Source organism: Hevea brasiliensis, chromosome 3 (assembly GCF_030052815.1).
Source record: "Hevea brasiliensis isolate MT/VB/25A 57/8 chromosome 3, ASM3005281v1, whole genome shotgun sequence".
In the NCBI taxonomy this organism is placed as follows: domain Eukaryota; kingdom Viridiplantae; phylum Streptophyta; class Magnoliopsida; order Malpighiales; family Euphorbiaceae; genus Hevea; species Hevea brasiliensis.
In genome coordinates this window covers 3,484,591-3,508,204 of record NC_079495.1, presented here as the reverse complement: position 1 = coordinate 3,508,204, position 23,614 = coordinate 3,484,591, and the positions used below count along the sequence as shown (strand labels likewise).

General features: G+C 32.3%; 3 protein-coding genes across 3 annotated transcripts; 1 reads left to right on the top strand and 2 right to left on the bottom strand.

Annotated features, from left to right (window-relative positions):
* Positions 1-28: 28 nt before the first annotated feature.
* LOC110646619 (uncharacterized) lies at positions 29-4,329 on the bottom strand. The gene is made up of 6 exons (XM_058143620.1): positions 3,901-4,329; positions 2,571-2,735; positions 2,422-2,499; positions 1,792-1,857; positions 1,500-1,565; positions 29-1,366 (listed from the first exon to the last, which is right to left on the bottom strand). Exons 1-6 carry the CDS (start codon positions 4,195-4,197, stop codon positions 503-505), a joined length of 1,536 nt encoding a protein of 511 aa, XP_057999603.1. The 5' UTR covers positions 4,198-4,329; the 3' UTR covers positions 29-502.
* A 3,270-nt stretch (positions 4,330-7,599) lies between these two features.
* Positions 7,600-9,416, top strand: LOC110646623 (histidine-containing phosphotransfer protein 1). Its single transcript, XM_021800123.2, has 6 exons — positions 7,600-7,768; positions 8,031-8,161; positions 8,305-8,373; positions 8,483-8,554; positions 8,668-8,740; positions 9,220-9,416. The coding sequence occupies exons 1-6, from the start codon at positions 7,709-7,711 to the stop codon at positions 9,292-9,294; spliced, it is 480 nt and encodes a 159-aa protein (XP_021655815.2). The 5' UTR covers positions 7,600-7,708; the 3' UTR covers positions 9,295-9,416.
* An 895-nt stretch (positions 9,417-10,311) lies between these two features.
* On the bottom strand, positions 10,312-14,039 carry LOC110646617 (IQ domain-containing protein IQM3). Its single transcript, XM_021800113.2, has 9 exons — positions 13,571-14,039; positions 13,350-13,464; positions 13,126-13,191; positions 12,885-12,973; positions 12,647-12,734; positions 12,351-12,497; positions 12,154-12,246; positions 11,198-11,299; positions 10,312-10,929 (listed from the first exon to the last, which is right to left on the bottom strand). Exons 1-9 carry the CDS (start codon positions 13,987-13,989, stop codon positions 10,426-10,428), a joined length of 1,623 nt encoding a protein of 540 aa, XP_021655805.2. The 5' UTR covers positions 13,990-14,039; the 3' UTR covers positions 10,312-10,425.
* Between the last annotated feature and the right edge of the window lie 9,575 nt (positions 14,040-23,614).

The following is a 23,614-nucleotide window of genomic DNA, read 5'->3' as shown; positions in this document are numbered from 1 at the left end:
ATAAGAGAATGAGACTATCAACGCCCCATGCCTGAAGTTACTCGTGCATTTTTCTTAAAAGAGTACGTCTTACAACATAATGTTACAGACAACCCAGCTACATTCAAATTCATTTCCTAATTCTGCTTTCGCTGCCCTTTCCGATTCAACCCGCCAAAATGCAGCAATACTCAGTTTACATAAATACTACTTACCTTACTTTCCAACTTAAGCCACTAAATAATACATTCCTGATGTACTCTTCTCTCCTGATTCTCAAAGCTTCCATGGTGTCAGACTACTTGTGCGCCATAAAAGGGCTAACAGAATTTGCCCACAATACATGGATGAAAAAGAAAAGCCTTCCATTAAATCTAAATAGCAGTTGCATAGATGTATAACCAAGTGGTTGATCTCTATTCCCTGCAGAAACCTTCTCTGCTTTTACATCAGTATCCTGATTAAGGTTTAACAGCTCAGGCACCCAGAATGCATTTGATAAAGAAACCATCCAAATCTACCTTCAACAGTTCATCCGACATTGGCGGTTGTGGAGATTTTTAAATTTTGTAAGTTCCTTCCTCCTCCTCCTTGCCTCTGCTGCAGCAGCTGCATCCACTAGTTTCTTACTTGGGAATTTAAATGGATCTTGATTCTTTCCTGGAAAAGCACTTATTAGTTGCCTAGATTTTGTACAAATGCCATCAACATGAGGAAAAAATTCTGATTGAAGCCCATTCTCATTTTTAACAGCAACAGAACCAACCATTACTGGAGAAGTAGTTGTTTCTTTAGAGTGGGATCCCAGACATCGACCGCCTCCATCTGGGGGAAATCCTACTGGTGTCTCATTAAGATCATTAATAACCCTGACTTCTGTTGAGCCAGTAGCTTCTAATTTAACTTTTTCAGGCAAAGGGGAAAGTTGGTTCACTGTAAGTGCAGCAGCTTTCGAAGATGAACTACTACTACATTGATCATTTACAAAAGTCCCATCTTGTATGTGTTTCAAGCCAAGGGAGGGTTGAGGGTGGCTTCCATTCCCATGATCAGGAACTGGGAAAAACCACGGGCATGACACAATATATAAGGGAGTCCTTGGCCCATTGACAATCATGGGGTTTTCCTGTTGCCGCTGAGCCGAATCAAGCTCTCCATTAGGTACCATGGAAATGGTTGATGGAATGACAATGGCATTTTGACGCCCATTATGTGATTGGACAGGACTTGAAGACTGAATCATGGAAGGCCAGCAAAGCGGTGGAAATGGATGTTGGTTATAGAACAGCAATGGGCAGTTTGGAGCTGGGATAGTAGGCTTCTCAACATGGACTGACTTAAGATCTCCTGAAGATTCCTCCACCTCAGTTTTTATTAATTTGGCCATCTGGCAAAATCATAAAGTACAAGAGGGTGGTAGGAATTCATAAGCATATAGGACTATAGGTCTTTGCAGTGTCAATCACAAACTTAGATCCAATAAAAAAAAAAAAAAAAAAAAAAAAGAAACCACATCTCACCTGTGCCTTTAAGTGCTTATTCTTGGAGTCCAAAGACTGATACTCTTTCAAGGCCAGTTCTTTTTCCTTCTCGGCAGAAATTTCAAAAAATATGGGGCAAAAGGGTATATTAGCAATTCAAGAACTTCTATGCAATCGTAAACAGGTAAATAACTTGGAAATTGAAACAGAAAATATGAAATAATATGAAACCACCTGCAATAAAATTCAGAAATATATAAAACATTATACGAAAAGAAAAGGAGGAAAATGGTCTTGTGGGCAGATGTCAATAAAAGGGAACACTGCTTACCCTCTTTAAGTTTTCATTCTCCCATGCTAGATCAGCAGCTTTTTTCGATAACTCCTCACAAAGAGCCTGAAGGAAACCACAACTAAGTATAAATCCAGTTGGACTCAAATCATCCACTTAAAGAAGAGCATACAAACTCAATATATAAAATTAAAAGAAGATGATGAATACCACAAGCACACATAAAACTAACATGTCTTTCTACTACAGAAATCAAAATGCTTAAAAATGATCCAATTTCTCATGACTTCAGAATGGTACTCCAAGCAACAACAATTTTCTATATTATATCTTCTTGTTAGCTTAACTAGATTTTCTACATTGTTATGCCTTCTTTTAGGGAAATTAGATTTTTACATTACAGCTAATCATATTTTCACTCACTATGTTAAGACAATATAGTAATATTAGTCTCTGGAACAAATGTATGTCATTAGATTTTGGTTATAGCCTTCTTAGATCAAAGACCAATCGATCACATTTCTGCATTTATTCCAAAATTGAAGTATTGATGCCTATGTTGCTAAGATACTGAATGCAGTCAATACTACACCAGAAAAGAGCAAGGATCAAAGATCAAAAGTTCAACTAAAGTAGATCGTTTACCAAATCTTTAAAAAAAAATACTACCTGCCTACGTCTAATCGTTTGTCTAGCCGACTCTCTGTTTGCCAATATCCGACGTAATCTCCGTGCTTCCTTTTCAGCCTGAATGGGAAAAAGGCTTCAGTTTCTTATAAGTACTGCCGAGAGATCACGACTGGGGGATGAAGTTTTACCTCAGTTAAATTTTGTCTTGACCTGCTGCCACCATATGATGAACGACTTTTCACACAACTAGGAATTGGTTTAGTTGCATCTGCATCCAGCTCAGCCTTTGTAGGATTTATCACTACATTTCTACATATTGATTTACTCTGTTGGTGATCCACAACTGCTTGATCCTGTTATAAACAAAAATATTTCTCAAGTCCCGCAGAAAATATTGTGATGTTTGGTGACAGATCATTATAAATATAAAATTTATCCACAAAATCATTTGGATTATTTACAAGAAGCAATTAGAAAATTTCAGACTTTCTCTTCTTCTCCTTAATTAATTTTTTTTTATCTACTCTGGTTTGTTTGTGTTTCAGAAGTAAAATGCCCTAGGAAAATAAAGAACAAATCAGAAAACCAATAAACCAAGTGATAACGATAGAAGCAAAAGCAAGAAAATCAATTTTAACAAGAGTAGATATAGGTTAATAAGCATGCCCTAATTTTTATACCTCAAATCTACTGCTTTAGGTGCTGCCTTCACATAGAAAATTTGCAAGTTAAAATTCAGTCAACACTAACAATTACGTCTAAATGTCTTTAACACATTCTCTTTATTGCAAGTACAACTGAGTTTTCCTCGTGTATGAAGTCTAATTTTACTAAATTTTGAGCAACACTGAAATGTCAATATTCCATAATAAAATTTACAAGCTATTTTGTCCACAAACTTGGCAGAGCCACTTTATACCTCTATCACATGCAATGTCTGATTAGTTTGCTGCATAGAAGTTTTTTTTTTTTTTTTCCACATGTTACCCTTTTTTTTCTTCTGTTTGGGTACAACAGGGAAGAGCCATGGCTCAAACTTGTGTCCAATCAATCACCTGAACTAAGCCCAAGTGAATTGCATAACACGAATTTGGTTAAGCACTGGGCAAATTGACATCCACTAACAGAATTTCCTACAGTGCCAGTGCCACTAATCCAAAGACCACATTATTAGTCAGCTGCAAGGATTTTTAGTAGGGCCTTTTCGATAGGATATCAATATTTTCAATAGATTACTATTTGATTACTATTATGGTACAGATTTTTGCTATTTGCTATTACCATTTTTTACAAGCTAGTGCTAAAGTTTATCCCATAATTAGGAATTTGATTATTAACTTTAGCACTTGACTTAAACTGCATACCCAACAGAAGCATTTCTAAGTATGGATCCCAAAACAGAGAGTATTAAGCGTTCTGTTAACAACCAAACTATCTGAAGGTTCTGTACCCTTTTTAGTTACATTTTTTGTAAAAAAAAAATAAAGGGGCAACAAGTCGAGAATTTAATAGACTAACCGGAGCGAGATCCGGGCAGCTGTGGACCGAGTCAGGAAAAGGGTTCGAAGCACAATCATCAGGCGACGACTCGCTCTTGACTCGCTTCTTACCTCGTTTTCCTTTGCCCCCCCATTTACCGCCGGAATCACCGCTTCCACATTCTCTCATAGCCAAATGCGCTAAATCCGCCAGCGCTTCCGCCGCCTCTATCTCTATCCGCACCATCCGATCCGCCGCCATAGCAGACGAGGAACTCCCCGACGAAGAAGAAGAAGAAGAATTCGAACTCGAAACAATACATGTATCCACATCCATCTCCCAAAAAAATAAAAGGAACAAAATTAAAGAGAGAGAAATCTCATTTCCTGCGAGGAAGGGTAAGGCAGTGTTAGAGAGAGTGAGGGAGAGAGAGAGAAGTGGGTTACTACTGGTTAGCTAAGCCCACAGATTGTGTACGAATGACACGTTTCAAGCCAGCTCACCGCTCAACATCTAAGTTAAGGACCCCCACGTATCTGAGCTTGCCATGTTTCATTTTTGCCCACGTCAGCCACATCGCACGTGTGATATCTGGCACGTGTGAACCATGTGAGTTTCGGTTTGGGGGACAACTTAAGTAGGCAAAGAAACACGTGGAGAAAAATATTAATTACACGTGGAGTACGATAATTTGAGTCTCCTGGCTTTCGCGGCTCGGCTAGATTTTTGCCGCGTTTGGAAAGTGTGCTACGTGGAAGGAGGAGCACCAGAAGAAAAGGGAAAAGTGATTTTACTGTGAGTTACTGCTTGGGATTTCACTTTTTACGATGTTTTGTTACAGCTGTGTCAATTGCTTGTTGGCTATTCCTCTTCCGGACCACGGGTTCCTGGCTGGAACCAGTAGCGCGAGACCTGATCAAGTAAAGCGGCGATGCATGGTCAACAGATTAAATGAGATAGTAAACCAATAGAATCAAGAAGAATGTATAACAACAATTATTTTAAAAAGAAAAAAAATAAATATTTAGTAATTGTAATTTAAAATCTCTATGCATAAATTTTTATTCATTACTAATAAATATTTTACCTAAAATAATAAATATAGTATATAGTTTATTCCAATTATGAAATGAATTAATACCAAACTTATTAATTATAGTATATAATTTCTTCTGAATAATAATAATAATAATAATAATAATAATAATAATAATAATAATATTATTATTATTATTATTATTATTATTATAAATCACCATTATGAGATATTACTTTAATTAAAAGTATAAATGAGTCAAACAATTCATATTAAAAATATTTTAAATTAATTTGATAAACATATTAAAAAATATTTAAAATAATTAAAATTGAATTAAATTCAAATATATATATATATATATATATATATATATATATATATATATATATATATATAAGCTTTTAAAATGCCTTCCAAGAATAAGCTATTTGGTTTCTTATAAAATTACTGTAGAAACTCAATATTTTATTTATTTTAATTAATTAATAATAATTTAATATAATTATTTTCATACATAATATAACTCTTGAAATATATATACCATAATCATCTATTTCTGCTAAACTTTGCTCTCATCTCTTGAAATATATATTATTTATGTGAAGGAGAAGGAAGGTATCTAATATCATCGTTTACATCTGGCCTTTGGTGATGTGGGGTATCATCACTCTGGTTCACTGTACCATAAAATTTTTATTGAATGAATTTCTTTTATATATATGTTTTATGAAATTATTTTATTAATGATTTTGACAGTATGAGCATTATTTTATTGAATAGACAATTTATTGTGAAATTAATCAAGCATCTGCTTGTTCCTATTCCGTTGTATGCTATAATTATCATTCACTGAGCATTTAGCTCAAACTATGTTTTCTCTGTCTGTTATCTATTTCAGATCAGTACAATGCTGCAGCTGATCCAAATATTCAATCTATTTTCTGAAGAGGGATAATCTTTATGTCCGAATTTATATTTTATTAGGTTAATAATTAGTTTAGTTTATTGAACAGTTTAAGTTTTTATTTGAAATTTATAGAGACTTCGCAGTTTACTTATGAGATATTTATGATATTTATTCGGCATTTTATTTATTTGGATTTTGTCTATTTTTTGGGATTAGTAAGTGACAATATATTCATTCAAGATACTCTGATAAGGCTTGCATGATTTAAGAATACTTAAATTATACATTATCACGATTCAGAATTTTGGGCTGTGACAATTACTGTAGCATTTTAATAGATTAAATTAATATAATTTAAAAAATAATCTGCTAACAAACTTATTTCAAATTTTAAAAATTAAATGACATTTAATGAATTAAATTAATATAATTTAAAAAATAAAATAATATGCTAACAAACTTTTTTTTCAAATTTTAAAAAATATTATATATCATTATATTATCTATCAAATATAAAATTATATTAATTATTAATTTAAAAAACAATAAAAATAATATGTTAACAAACTTATCTTTAGTTTAAAATATTTAAAATTATTAGTTTAAATTTATAACTGTCCGTACATTTATATTATTTGTAGAGTTTTTTTTTTTTTATTGGTATGAAGTTCAAAAATGAAAAATATCAGCTTAACCGATTTATAATGCTAGATCAAATCAAAATTGCATTATTATTTTTTTTTTATTGGTTGTAAATTGCAATATAATATGAAAGAAATTTAACCCAATTATTTAATAAAAAATTTGATTAATTATAATTATAACAAAAACAAGTAAATTTGAAAAAAAAAATAAAAAATATATATTTTAATTGAAAAGATAAAATTAATGCAATTAATATAAATATTAGAAATTAAGAAAATTGAAAAAGAAATAAAATAAATTGACATAAATAAAAAAAATAACATAATTGAAGAAAAAAAAAAGGAAATAATGTAGTTAACGTAATAGGTAAAATTAGACAAAATTAATATAATTAGAACAATTTTTACCATAACATAATTACAACACTTAATTAAATTTGAAAATGTAATTTGATTAAATTAATGTTAAATTAAATATTTAAAAAAAGAAAAAAATAACGGAAATTGGAACTGAATTTGACTGGGCTGGATCCATAATTAAATTTAGCAAGAATTGGCCAGTCCATCGAACTGCCAGTTCGGGCTGATTGTGAGCCGTGGCCAGCCCATAGAATAGGAGAGTTGGCAGCACCAAGAATGATGACTCGTGAGTCTTGAAGGACCCATGAATAAGCAATAGTCCCAATTATAACACACAAAGACACTTGATGGTGCTCAAGTATACAAGGTGATGGACAAGGCAACATTTGTGAATTGATTTTTAGGTCGGCAGGGAACCAGAAAACATGGCTGTGATCTCCATGATATGGTTTTGTCTTGGTGCTTTCTAAACCTTCGTAGTTTATGGAGAGGAAATTTGAAACTATTTTGCCCCATTTGAGGTTGGAATAATTGGTGTTAAAATAATCGAGAAATTAGTTTTTCCCTAGTATTTTTCTCACTTTAAAAAGAAAAAAAGAAAATCTATGACCACCAAATCCGGGGAGAAAAAGGAAGAAAAAATTGAGAGATGTTGGAAAGAGAGAAGGACTACACACAAATGGTAAACAAAAGTGTACGTCGGCAAACAATGCATGCCAATTTAGGAATCTTAGAGCCCATTTGACTGCTGCTTTTGCATGAATAAAATGGATCACACTTCATGGGTTATGTGCACTTCTCTGCCATATATAAAAGGCAACCCACCTGATCTTCTCCCTTAATCCACGCTTCACTTCTCTCTCCCTTTTCAAAACACCATATTTTCAGGTTGAATTAATGGCACTGCTTGCTCTCAAAGCACAGCTCACTGCCTTTGTACAATCTATGTTTGATGAGGTATATATATATATATAGAGAGAGACATTTGAGGATTTTTTTTTTTTTATCTTTTTTTATTTTTGGGTTTTTGTGGGACTTGTCAAATGAGATGCATGTGACCTTGTTCTATAGTGATTTTAGAAATTTGTTTAATTGTCATCATTTGGAAATTGGAATTTTGCTTGTGGTAACCCAGTTGGATTCTGTTTTCCTTTATTTTTCTTCATTATTAATTAATATATTTTAATTTTCTAGGTTAATTTTGTAGTGTATTTTGTAGGGACTGCTGGATGGACAATTTATTCAAATTCAAGCCTTGCAAGACGAAACCAATCCCAATTTTATTGCTGAAGTGATCACCTCCTTCTGCAATGATGCTGAAAGAATTATAACAGAATTGAACAAATATATGTAATCTCAGAAACTTGATCTGTACATTAGGGTTTTAGAACCATTTATTAGGGTTTTTAGGCTTTTCTTAGTAAACCACTTATTAGTTTTTTTTTTTTTTTTTTTCCCTTAATTCTTGATGAGAATATCATTTTAACTTTCAGGACTCAACAAAATGTGGACTTCTCCAAGTTGGAATCATGTGTTCATCAGCTGAAAGGAAGTAGCTCAAGGTAATTAATTAATTAATCAATGACCTGAACATGTTTCATCATTTGCTTTCATCATCTGTTGAATTTGGCATTAAATATTTTTAATTTCTCTTGTTTGATCGCCGTGCAGCATTGGAGCACACAGGCTGAAACTTGCTTGTGCTGATCTTCAACAAGCTTTCGATGAAAAAAACAAGGGAGGGTAAGAACTCAGAATAGAGGTTAATTAGCTATTAAGTAGTAAGCACTGCATTGTTTTGAATATATATGTACGCCTCTACTCTGTTAGTGTTAACACTAAAAATGTCCTTACAGGTGCCTCAAAGCTTTAAACATAATCACACGCGAATATTGCATTCTTGGAGGCAAATTTGAGACCTTAATTCAGGTAATAAAAGACCCTTCTTTAATGATTATTAAATTTTTGAAGGATATATATATATATAGGAATAGCAATAACATGGAAAATTTTCTGGTAATGTTGATTTGATTTAAGTTTCTTTGTTCTTTTCTGTTGCCTGAGAGGGCATTATTAGTGTTTACCTGTTACCCTACATGATTAACTCTAAAAACATGAGAAATTATTAAGTGGTTCTGGTCCTAGAGCTCAAACAGCATGGGACCCACCTGTGGATCCTACCGTTGGGATCAATCACTATGTTTCCTGGGGAGCTACTTAATAATTTTCCCAGAAAAGAAAACCTTCATCTGTCAATTTCTTGCTGCTATCAGTTTTTCTTTTCTTTCCATTTGAAGCTGTATTACTACTAATTCTAAACCATGCTCTTTCCAGTTCCTAGCATACCCTATTTCTCATGACAATATTCTTTATCTGTGTTTATCACTGGGTCGTTTTTGGTGTTACAGCTAGAGAAAAGTATCTTAGCCATTAAGAGCAATCAGCAGCAGCAGGGTAGCTACCATATCGCCAAATCGACATAAGGAATCTCATAAGCTATCTCATATATGTAGTTATAAACAATAAAACATCTTCTACTTTGTTACATCAGTGTGTTGCTTTTGGCTTGTAATGGTGATTCTTAATTGACAAAGTGTTATCTGAATTCTTGTTCTTTTCAATGGTGAATCATAATGCGTGTCTCATATGAAAATGGGATCCATTTTCCTATGGTTTCAGTAGACCGTTGGCCCTATTGAAGGGCAGAAGTAATGTTCCTGGGATGAAAATAACAAATTATAATCCATGTGAACCTTTCAAATCCTAATCTCAATAGATTTTTCTCAAAATTTACGACATTTATATTGATTCTATCAGTCTAACTGTAAATCTTATAAAATATTTCATTTGAATGCACAACAGATTTTTTTGAATGAAATCACAATTCAGGCCTAATTACTTGGAAACCATTCAATAAATAACTGACATATCATTAAAATGGTGAACTCTACAATAAAATATGATAGATCCCACTATAAAATATGATTATATATGATTTCTTAATTTCTAATCGGTTGGGTGTATCAAATAATTTATACACTATTTTTTCTATTCTTCTGAGCCCGTTTAATTATCTTAGAAGTAAAATGATCTATGAAAAATATTATAATTATATTCAAATTTTAAACTCCTTGTATAATTAATAAGCAGTGAAAGAGCTGAAAAACTCATGATAACAGAACTTCTTACAGGGGAAAGGGCAAAACAAAAGGTCTCAGCAATAAGTGTATGAAAAGGGAAGCGCTTTTCTAACTTTGAAAAATCAAATCCTCATGCCTGGATAAATTCATCCACAAAATCAAGTATGTTTTGACCTTTTGATATGTTTGTCATTTCCATTGAAAAGCAACATGTGACTGAGGCAGGAAGTTGACATTATGACTTTAGAGTAAAATCACATTGTCTACCTGAGCACCAAAATCTTGATTCTTGACAACCATGGCAGATGTTTCAAGTAAGTGGATTAAAAAGCAATCTAGTAATTATGAAACGCAATCGGATGCAACTAAGATTGATGTTATTAGCATTCCAGAAAGGCTGAAGTGACACAAAGAACATGCTAGCTATTTACATTCACTTAAGTATCCACTAGGCTAAAAGCATTAGAAGGAAATTTAATTATGAGAAGTCCCATCACCATTAGGGACATCGGTTGTGGGTTGAGCTGTAGGTGATGCGAGACCAGCGATCCGCCTGTAGGAAGATGGAGTGGGCGGAAGGCTTGGAGATAGGTTAACAAATTCCAATGCTTGTAGCCTAACTTCAACGGGGTAGTCAGCAACGCACCCGATTCTTGGCCCAGCTCCTGTTGACCACTTGAGAGAAAGTTGATGCCCCAATTGGTAAGATTTTGCTGCCTTCTTAGAATTGATTCTGTGCAAGATTGCTGTCTTTGGTATTTCAGCTCTTGGGCTTCGAAGACCACCAGATAAAGTCCTTTTGTATTCACCTTTGCTTTCAGTTTGTGCAACTTCTGACCGTTCTGAAGTAGAATTCTTCTCTTCATTGAGAATATCAGGTTTCAGAGGCTTCAAACTGCTCAACACTTCAACCATTGTCCTACTTGCACTGAATTTGCCATCATCATAGACATCAGAATCTTCACTGGCCTTTTTTATCTGAAAACAAGAGATGCAAAGGCATTTCATCAGGAAATGTTTGTGGTTTACATTTTCACAATGAATTTTCAGGCCACTATCAGGAAAATGCCACTGAGATAAAAATTCAAAAGCCCAGAGTCCAAGCCATCAAAGATTACTGACAGGATCTTGACCAATCACTTATACAACCAGTGGACTATATTGGTGTTCCACTAGCCAGAATTTTCCCTCTTTGTTTTTTTCATGTCCTTACATTTCAGAAACCATAGTGAGACAAGATAGCTACCTGGACTTCATAAAGGTTCACACCATTCTCCTGGAGAAGGGATAAAAAGCTGTCAAAGCTATCTTCAGTCGGCCGGTAGTGTCCACTATATGGAGAAATGGACTGCGATATAAATTCCAGTGAGTTTGGCAGGGTAATGAAATGAAGTTGTTCAACTAAAGCTCTAAAGTTTTGAACATTTAATAGGCACACATTCTCATATGGTGATTTCTTTTCCAATTGGTGCCCAGTGCTCCCTCAATACAAGTACTTTTTAGTAATGAAAAAATAAGAATACAATTGATATTAATTGTGTGCATTGCAAGAATACAGACAGATCATGGACATTTCACCGCCTCTATTTCAGATCATGCATTTTTCAATTTCCTAAAGAGGTGCCAGGCATATTCACATTCAGTGTGAGGAGGGAATACAATCACTATTGCGGCAATGGATACAATTGAAGTTTTCTCAAACATTTAAAAGGCGCAAAAAGCATGCCAAATAAGCCAGAAGCCATCTTTGGAACTAAATTTTGTCATTATCCAAAAAACACTCAACAGCTTGCCAATATGTCTCAGTTTCACTCAGCATGTACTGGGGCCAAGGCTGCAGTAACTGTATACTATCTGAAACAAAGTACCCTGAGATTCTGAACACACATCACGGAGTTTGAAATTGTTATCAAATCCTAGTAAGGATTAACTTGATATTCAGAAATAAAATTTTGAAAATTGGTTTACAAATTCAAGAATCAATTCACAACTGGTATATCAACTATTCACATATTAGCTGTATGAAGTTTTAAAAGGATAGCTTGAATAATAGGTCTTCCATGGGATTCTTAAAGTAGGAATCAATCCTAATCCATGTGATACTGGAAATCAATAGATTTAAAGAAATTCAATGCCCATATGGTGCTGCTTCTGACTTTTCACTTTAGTATTTTGCTGATGATAATCCCTTATAAACAATACCTTAAGAGTTCCATTCTCTACCATTAATCTGCCAGCAGCTAACGTCGCCCCCCCAGCCAAGAAGCTTGAATGATGGAAAATTCCTTTCTTTTTCTAGAAGAAATTCACAATATATCAATATTTCAGGAGTAAGTACAAGCAGTGAATCAAAAGAGAAAAGTACGTCAAGAAGTGTTCCTGTTCAATTGACCTCATACCTCACCAGCATACAGCCTCTTAGAAGTACTCATAACAAATATCCACTTGGCTCCTTTTGGTCCATTGGATGTATCAAGGAGATTCCCAGTTTTTTTGTGTGTAATTTTTCCCTCAATAACAATATACTCGTAATGCTCTCTCTCTTGCTGATTTGCCACCAAGTTGAAAAGAAGCAGAAGAAGTAAATGAAGATAAAAGGCACCACATTAGGAACTAAATTCAGCAATCTTATAATAAGATATATGTTTGAAGTTATAAATAAAATAAATTGCAGTTGACAGGCAACAACACATACCGGTCCTAGATACTTAATACATTGTTGCCGCAGTTTTGACCTTGGACACTCTTGGAGATCAAGCTCTTTACCATCTCCTATGTCCAACCTGCAAAGGGTAACAGAAAACCAACACCTTCAGCAACAGCTGATGGACATTAAAAGTTTTTATCTGGTTTGGATTTTTAACTAGAATTCCAATAACTATAAAAAGAACTTAAGTTCCACTTCTAGAGGAACGAAAGCAAGATCTGCCTACCAGTAAAAAAATGGTTGACCAGAATTTGTCTTACACCACTCTTCGTAGTACATATGCAAGCTATGCCCATAACGATGCCTTGGATCAATCTATACATCGAAATCACATATTGAGAAGGTAATAAAAAAAATTAAAAAAAAAAAAAGAGGTTTCTGAAAAACTATTGCAGATTCAGACTCCATATAATCTATTATTAAATATAAATAACTTAAAAAATAGTGGCATAAAAAAATGTAATTACAGCTTCAATCCAATGCTGAAAAGCCAATTTTTGAGCTTTGGCATCTTTGGATAATCCCTTACCCACCTGCCCAAAAAAAAAGTCACAGTTTTCAGAAATAGTACCCCTCTCATATCAAACTCAAAACTTCATTTTCTTTATATTTCTATGTCTAAACAGTGATCAAACCTTTATGCACAAGCATTAGAACGAAAAAGGCAAAAGAAAAAGGGATTTCAGCTGACCTTGGAAGCATTCAACGTAACACGATTCCACCTAGAAGCTGCAGTTTCTTGTTTAAAGAAATTGAAGAAGGAAATTGTACTGTGGTTCAATCTCGCATAGTCTATCGCTTGCCACCTTTAAATTTACCACAAAACCAACTAAGTAATCTTAATTAAAAATTCATTAAAAAAAAAAAGAAAAGAGAAAAAAGAAACAAGAGGACAACATTTGGTACACCTACCAGAGCTCTTCCGCCACGACAGCAGAGTCAGCTAACCTGCGCCGGGTACGGTAACTCCGATACACCTTCTGCAGCTTCACAGCCGCACTGTCAGAGCACGCACCTCCCGACACTTCCACCACAGGCGAATTCCCGGTGGCATCCATCACACCAACCTCATCATTCAACACCGGCATTTCAAATTCCTCACATTTCCGATCACGGAACTCCGAAGACTGAAGGCCATCGAATTTTCGAGAATCATCCCCCGGAGGCGGCAAGTCAGGCGAATCATGAGGTAGGAAATCTCGAGAAATGTCAATTTTATCAAGAGAGTAAGGGAAAGGAGAAGCTGAAGCATGGGTTTCAACCTCCATATTTGAAGAAGCCAGAGAACGAGAAAGGGCGTTGTGGGTTTGGATTCTGGGAGTTCGATACATATATGGTAGCTGTTAGTTTTCTATCTGTGTTTCCCGGGAAAAAAAATATATTTATTTATTTTAACGGAGTGGAATGAGACGCGCTCTTGTAGGGGAAGAGATGCACTCGCTCCTTTCTGTGAGTAAAATCAACCAAGGAATAAGAATGGTGCCGTTGTTATGGTTTGGTTCCTATTCATTACTCCACTAGAAACTTTACAAAATACCATTCGAATATACTGTGATAAAATTTATTAATATTATTATTTAATTTTATTAATATTAAATTTTATCTTTTAATTTCATATTTTCTTAATGCTATTTTCTAAGTATTAATCTTATCCATGTAATATATAATTTCATAATTTAATTTCACAAAAAAATTTCGTAACACTTTTAATTTTTTAAAACGTCATATGATATCTCAATTTCTGTAAACATTTTATATAATTAAAATATTTTTTGACCTATTGATATAGCGGTCTATTGTTAACTAAGATATCGTAAGATATCATAATTCTATTATCGTGATTCTATTATATAAGATATTGTAATTCTATTACTGTCTCAAAAATAATATTTTAATTATTTAAAATTTATTAATAAATTAATAAATTTTATTATTTAAACTTTAATGGAGGTTCATATTCAAAATCTCATAACTTAATCATTTATTCATTAGTAAATCAATAAATTAAATTTTAATTATAATACAATTTGATTTTTAAATAATTTAAATTATATTTTTTAAAAAAATAATAATATTTTATTAATAAAATTTAGAAAAAATTTAACATATTAGGATTATTTTAAACCAGGCCAGCATTTTTATAATCATGGCAAACAAATTAAAATCCATAAAGTTAAATCGAAGAAATTGATTAATTAAATTTATACATACCGTTATGATTTTTAATTTTAGAAATCATTAATTAACTGAAATCATGAACAAATTTCAAAATATTCATATACATATACATATTTTTTAAAAGTTATTATATAAAAATATCATTAATAAATTAATATTTTATATATTTTCATGTTTTAATTATATATTATTAAAAATTTATTATCGAAGTATTTAATATTTTATGCAATTAATTTTAAAAGTAAATATTATAAATTAAAATTTTATTAAAAAATTACTCAAATAAACAAAAAAAAAATTCAAGTGAATTAATTGGCCAATAATTAATTAATTTTAAGAGTGAATTACAATTTCATCTCTATATATTTCTAAGGAAGTGGGATGGCAGAGTCCATAGGGAAGCAGATGTCTGTGAATCACATGTTCATCACTTTTTCATTAGATTGGTCTGTAGAAAGGGCAAAAGTGGTGCCCTGCCAACCTCAATCATTACCAATTTAATTAATACCTCTAATAAAAATTTCAATTTTAAAATTAGAATTATAAAATTTTCCAACTTTAAAAATGATTTTAATATTATAAATTAATAAATAAAAATATATATAAATTTAATTTAAAAAATGAATAAATTTAAATTATAAGTAGATGTCTACCTCACCTAGCACTCATAAATTGATCCATTACTAATTTAGCAAATACAGCACAAAAATGCAATGATCACATTCATAATGCTTTGACTTCACATTAAATTTCCTTTGGTATTGAATTTTTATGGCTAAAAAGTAATTTTTTTAGACAAAATATTATTTTAAATATTACTAAAAATAATTAAAATCGTATTATTGAAAATAATTTTTAGATAATAACAATGATTTTTCCTAAATATTTAAAAAACCCAATAAATATTTTTTTATTCAATAACTAAATCAAATATCTTGAACAACTAAATTAATGCATTAAAAGTTGAATATAGAATAAAAAATTAATGGTTTTCCTTCATAATTAACCTATTAGCTTATTATTCAAATTATTAAAGAAAATACTTTTTTATCTTATTTTCCTTCTCACTTTTTCTTTTTTAGAAAATGGGAATCATTCATTTAAATTTTGTAAATACTAAATACATACTGAAATATTAATATATAATTAAAATAAAATTGAAGCAATGATAAAAAAAAAACATTTTGTATAAAAAAAAAGTATAGAACTAAAGATTTGTTAACATTAGTTATAAATATATGCAACACTTTGCATATAAATTTAATTGAAAAAAATTACATAAAAAAATATTATGTAATTTTGAGTTAAATTTAATATCATATATTTTTTTATTAATAAATATAATTAAAATTATTAATTATTATTAAATGACATTGACGCGATAATAGATAACAGACTTATTCACGTGTTTTTATGTGGCAAACCTATTGATATATCAGTATTATTTTATAATAATTAAAAGTTTAAATTATATTTATTAATAAAAAAAAATATAAAATATTAAATTAATAAAAATTAAATTACAATTTGTTTATATGAATACGTGAAATTATATAATTTTTTTTTAGTTTTTTCTATTAATGAAAAAGTCACCACGTGAATTTGTGCGATGGGCATAATAGCAAACAACTCTTGCATAGGGACTTGAAAAGGAAGGTCTTCTCTATTGACTCTTGATTTGTGTAATGCAATTATTATTAAGGGCCCACTTGTTTTGAAGAAGAAATTGTTTTATGAGAATCAAAGTATCTGACTCACTCTCCACTGTGATTCTCTCCACTCAAAACCACCCAATTATTAATGGCATGAATTTTTTTTTTTTTTACGTATAGTTAGAATTATTTTTAATTAACTTTTATACATTAAAATTAAATTTAAATCTATTTTTTAAATAATTTTAAGAATATATATTTTTTTATATCAATCTAATGTATTTATAATAAATAATAATATAATACTTTTCAATAAAATTAAGCATTAATTGATAAAAGGAATAGAACTTTCATCAATATCAATTGAATTAACCTGCTGAACTTAATATCTAAGTTTTTTTTTTTTTTTAAGGTAGAAAGCTTATGTGGATTAGGGGTGAGCAATCGATTCAAACCGAATTAAATCGAATCGAATTAAATTATAAAAATCGAATCGTTAATTTTAGAAACCGAACCAAACTGAAATTGGTGAAAAACTGAATCGAATCGAACCATTTTATTTCAGTTCGGTTCGATTTAAATTGATCGGTTTGATTTTTGATTAATTTTTTAATTTAGACTTGATTTTCAAGTTATTTGGTCTAATTTTAACTTTAGTTTGAACCTAATAACCATTAATCAATGAAATAAAACAATTAATATATGTAAAATTAAATATAATTCATAAATTTTCCTTAAAAATAAATTAATTCAAAAATAGATTCGGTTCGATTTGACTATATAAATCACTATTCGGTTCGGTTTAATAGATTTTTTTCTCTTCAAAATCAAACCGAACAGAAATAACTAAAATTTTTATAAATTAAAATCGAACCGAACTGATTAAATTTTAAAACCGAACCAATTGAACTGAATTAACTCGATAATAACTAAAATTTTTATAAATTAAAACTGAACCGAACCGAATCGATTAAATTTTAAAACCGAATCGATTAAACCGAATTAATTCGATTCGATTCGATTTTTTAATTTGAACTGAATTTTGCTCGGCCCTAACGTGAATGATTTTTCCACAACTCATGACGATTATCTATATTGGCAGAAAAAAACTTAAGAAATTTGTCATTTTCACTTTGAAAAGGATTAAAGGTGGCCATGACAGTTATGCAATTGATTGTTTTTGTTTATCAATGAACATAGCTGCTTGGCTGTTCAGTATATATATATATATATTAAATTAAGATATATATGATTAATTAATCAATCATTGCTGAAGAATCAAAAGAATTTGTGGTGCTCAATTGCTCTTCTTCATTTTACAAAAGTTGTAATATGCAAACAAAACCAGATCCTCCAATATATTTCAAGAATTGCCTGCATAGTAGCAGGCAACCAAAAGTCATTCTTAATCTCATTGCCCTTTCCTTTTCACTATTATCTCCAATTTCTAAGCCATTCACACTCTAAATATATCAAATATAATTAAAATAAAATTGTTAATCTTTGAATTAAATTAATAAAATTGAGAAAAAAATATCAAAATTCTGAAAATTTCATTAGCCCATATATTGAATTTTTTCAATATATTTTTATAGACTCATAAATTTATATAGGGTAGAAGATGTTTTCAATATATATTTTCCTAATGGGATATTCTTTCAAAGAGAGAGTTGTATCTCTCTAATTCTTCAGAGAGAGAAAACTCTTTCTTTACTTTTGTTTTCTGCGCTCCATGCATTTCTTTGCTGAATATTCGGCCTACTCCTTTGGAGCAGGGGATAGTCTTCTCCTGACCTCCAAGAGTGGATTTTCCTCTTTTGCTTCCAGGGCTGAGTTATTATAGACTTTTTAGTTTTGCCGCAAGGTCAGTGGTTAAGGAGGAGGGACTTCAAGTTTTCCTGCGCCTGTATGTCCTCGTGCCGGCACTAAAGATGATAATGAGTCGAGTTTTTATATATACCGTTGAAATCATAATAAGACGAATTTAAAAAATATATAATCGAGTTAGATACGAATTTGAGTTTAAAATTTAATACCTATAATTGATTCGAGTTTAAAATTTAATATCTATAAGTTTAGTTTAAATTTGAATTTTACATATTAAATATATGTTATATAAATTTATTTATATAAATATTTAATTAAATATGAAATATATACTTTTTATTATAATATTTATCAATTTTTATATTTTTTATTTTTATAAATAAAATTAAAATATTTTATAAAATTATTAAATTTTTTAAATATAAATTATTAATATAATTATTTTTTTATGTAAATTATTAATTAAAATATAAAAAATAAAATAAATTCAAATATTTTAGATAATAATAATTGAATTTGAAAGGAATTTGATTAAGGATAACTTGAATTTGCTCCAACGGACCACTAACCCTCTTTACACACTCTCTGGAGTCCGGTCCAATTAAAACCCTAGCTCCATATATTCTCTTAAAATTGCAGATTGCAATTCAGTTGTTGATCTCTCCTCCCACTGCTGCAGATCCAGAGCTTCCAGTGTTCTTCTCTCTCTCTCTCTCCCTAGATTTTCAGTTGATACTGAATTAAATTGTCCTTTTGTGTGCTATTTGTTGTATACAAGCAGAGATGAAGATGGTTGCTGCATATTTGCTGGCCGTGTTGGGAGGCAACACCTCCCCCTCTGCTGAGCATATCAAAGATATCCTCAGCACTGGTACCTTATCTCCCTCTCTTCAATGTCATTAGTTTAAAATTCACATGCATTGACATCTATGTTAGGAGTTCTTGGTCCAGTCAATTTCTGTTAAAATAAAGTCCTATTCTTCAGGAAGTCCTATTCTTTTGGGACTGTTAGGATTTATCTGCTGTTATTTTTTCTTTTCAACAACTTTACGTTATTTGTGTTTATCTATCTTTTGTAAGGCTATATATTGCCATGTCTAATTTCAATAAGATTATCACTTTGAAATCCAATTGTTTATGTTTCTGGTTTAGTTATTTTACTGTAAGACTCTACAATTGGTATCAGAGCCCCCACTGGGTTTTGGAAAAAAGGGAAGTAGCAATCTTTGAGTGATCAAACACAGAGTATGAGTGAAGATAAAACTCTAACAAAAATTCCTCACTTCGACGGTCACTATGATCATTGGAGTGAACTGATGGAAAATTTGCTTAGAGCAAAGTGCGTGGAGTTTAGTGGAAATTGGTTTTACAGAACCAATAGAAGGAACGATACTAACTGAGGCACAACGGGAGCAGTTCGATGATGCTAGACTCAAAGATCACCAAGTCAAGCATTACCTCTTTCAAGCGATTGATCGAACTGTCTTTGAGCAAATCTTGGACCGTCGCACAGCCAAGAGTGTTTGGGACTCACTGAAACGGAAGTTTGGTGGGAATCTAAAGGTGAAGAAATCTCTTCTTAATGCACTAAGGAGAGAGTTTGAGGTTCTAGAGATGAAGAAGGATGAAACCATCACTGATTACTTTGCAAGAGTAATGATGGTCTCCAATAAGATGAGGAGCAATGGAGAAGAAATGCCAGACAAGAAAATTGTAGAGAAAATCCTACGCACTCTAACTGACAAATTTACATATGTTGTAGTGTCCATCGAAGAATCAAAGGATACTGATACTATGTCCATTGATGAGTTACAGAGTTCATTAGTGGTGTATGAACAGAAATTTCGACGTTCTAGCAACAATGATGAGGATCAAGTGCTGAATGTTGTAGGTCGATCAAGTACAAATAACAGAGGAAGAGGAACTTACAGAGGAAGAGGGCGTGGAAGAGGGAGAACAAATTTCAACAAAGCAACTGTTGAATGTTATAAGTGTCACGACTTAGGACATTTTCAGTATGAATGTCCAAAGTGGAAAAATGAAGCAAATTATGCCGAGCTCGACGAAGAAGATGAGTTGCTGCTAATGGCCTATGTAGAACTCCATGAAGCAAAAAGAAGTGACGCATGGTTCTTAGACTCGGGTTGCTCAAATCACATGTGTGGTAATAAAAGTATGTTTTCAAGCTTAGACACAACTTTCACTCATAGTGTCAAGCTTGGAAATAATACAAGAATGAAAGTGTCTGGAAAAGGTACTGTGAAATTGATTTTACAGGGAAATTGTTACACCATTGGAGAAGTATATTGGGCACCTGAACTCAAAAATAATCTTTTGAGTGTTGGACAACTTCAAGAAAAGGGAGTAGCAGTGCTGTTCAAAAATGGAGTATGCAGTATTTATCATCCACAAAAAGGGAAAATGGCAGAATCAATTATGAGTGCAAACCGGATGTTCATTTTGCTTACAGAGTCATCAATCACAACACATGAAGGGAGATGCCTCCAAGTTTCAAATTCGGATCAGTCAATACTCTGGCACTATCATTATGGCCATCTCAGCTACAAAGGCCTTCGTATCTTGCAACATAAAAACATGGTGGAAGGTTTGCCGCAAATTGTTGATCAAAGCATCACTTGCGAAGCATGTATGAAGGGCAAACAACATCGGACTCCCATTCCAAAAAGAAGTCAGTGGAGAGCAACTGAAAAATTGGGTCTTGTTCATGCGGATCTATGTGGTCCTATTACACCGCCTTCAAGCAGCGAAAAAAGGTACTTGCTATGTTTTATAGATGATTTTTCTAGAAAGGCATGGATGTACTTTCTCCCAGAAAAATCAGAAACATTTTACCATTTTAAATGTTTCAAAATTTTGGTGGAAAAAGAAATTGGAATGCCCATAAAATGCCTAAGAACAGATAGAGGAGAGGAATTCAATTCTGCAGAATTTAATGACTTTTGCAAGCAACATGGAGTGAATAGACAACTGACCACAGCTTATACTCCACAACAAAACGGAGTAGCTGAGCATAAAAATAAATCTGATGATGAACTTGGTAAGAGCTATGTTAACAGAAAAGAAAGTACCTAAGAAATTCTGGCCTGAAGCTGTCATGTGGGCGAATCATGTCTTGAATCGATCACCGACACTTGCAGTAAAGGATATGACACCAGAAGAGGCTTGGAGTGGAGGAAAACCATCAGTTGACTATTTTCGAGTTTTCGGATGTGTGGGATATGTTCATATTCCAGATGCTAAGAGAAAAAAACTAGAAGACAAAAGTGTAAACTGTGTTTTATTTGGAATCAGTGGTGAATCCAAAGGGTACAGAATGTTTGATCCTATTACAAAAAAAAATCATAGTGAGCCGTGATGTAATTTTTGATGAGGATCGTGAATGGGATTGGGAAAATTTTGAAGATGAAGCTGATTTAGATTGGGGAGAAAGTATTGAAATTTCAGCCGCAAAAGAAGAAGACACTGAACAACACACAGTTTCAGCTTCATCGATTAATCCAGATGGTGAAATTGAAGCTGCTGCTGAACCTGCAGCTATCGATGCAACACCTGCTGCTGAAATCGAACCAAATTTGGATATAAGAGAGGGCAGAAGTCGACGTCCACCTATATGGTCAACTGATTATGTTTCCGGTGAAGGTTTGTCTGAAGAAGATGATATTAACATGGCTTATTTGACGATTTTAGATCCTGTAAACTTTGAGGAAGCAGTCAAAAGCTCAAAGTGGAGATTGGCTATGGATGAGGAGATTAAATCCATTGAAAAAAATCAGACTTGGCACTTAGTAGTTCTACCCGCTGGTGCAAAGAAAATAGGAGTAAAATGGATTTATAAAACTAAGCTAAATGAGCTTGGAGAGGTTGATAAATACAAGGCGAGGTTGGTGGTGAAAGGCTACACACAAGAGCATGGAATTGATTACACTGAAGTTTTCGCGCCTGTGGCCAGAATGGATACTGTAAGGATGATCATAGCTTTTGCAGCTCAGAAAGGCTGGAAACTTTATCAGTTAGATGTAAAATCAGCTTTTCTACATGGAGAATTGAAAGAAGATGTCTTTGTAGAACAACTGAAAGGCTATGAAAAAAAGGGGAGTGAACAAATGGTGTACAAGCTCAACAAAGCACTCTATGGGTTAAAACAGACACCTAGAGCCTGGTTTAGCCAAATTGAATCCTACTTCATCAAAGAAGGATTTGAAAATAGTTCTAGTGAGCATACGCTCTTTGTTAAAAGGAAGAAAGGTAACATTCTTATTGTAGGCATTTATGTTGATGATCTTTTGTTTACTAGCAATGATTAAATATTGTTGGGAGAATTTAAATGTTCTATGAAAAAGGAGTTTGATATGACTGATCTGGGTCAGATGAGGTTCTTTCTCGGAATTGGGGAGGAATTAGTGAGTTGATTGGTTTTATTGATAGTGACTATGCCGACGATATGGAAGACAGCAAAAGTACTTCAGGCTATGTGTTTATGATGAGTGAAGGAGCAGTGGCATGGTCATCTAGAAAGCAACCTATAGTCACCTTATCAACTACAGAAGCGGAGTTTGTTGTCGCTGCTGCATGTGCATGTCAAGCTGTTTGGATGAGAAGAATACTCAAAGAGATCGGTCATTTACAGGTAGAAGGAACCAAGCTTATATGTGATAATGCTTCAACTATTAAGTTGTCAAAAAATCCAGTTCTGCATGGTCGTTCCAAGCACATAAGGGTAAGATTTCATTTTCTTAGAGATCTTACTAAGAAAGGAACTGTCAACTTAATGTTTTGTGGTACTCGAGATCAACTTGCTGATTTGTTGACAAAGCCTCTCAAGTTGGAGGCATTTCAAAAACTGCGTAAAGAGCTTGGTGTATGTGATGTTTCATACTTAAACTAATTCTTGTTATAAAATCCAAAAAAAATGGGGAATAAGTTTAAGGGAGGAAATGTTAGGAGTTCTTGGTCCAGTCAATTTCTATTAAAATAAAGTCCTATTCTTCAGGAAGTCTTATTCTTTTGGGACTATTAGGATTTATCTGCTGTTATTTTTTCTTTTCAACAACTTTACGTTATTTGTGTTTATCTATCTTTTTTAAGGCTATATATTGTCATGTCTAATTTTAATAAGATTATCATTTTAAAATCTAATTATTTATGTTTTTGGTTTAATTATTTTACTATAAGACTCTACAATCTACTTGTACGTGGGAATTGTTTATTGTGCCAGAACACCTTTAAAAGGTTCATTTTTTATTTAATATGTGTTTTCTAGCGTAATGAGTAATGAAAT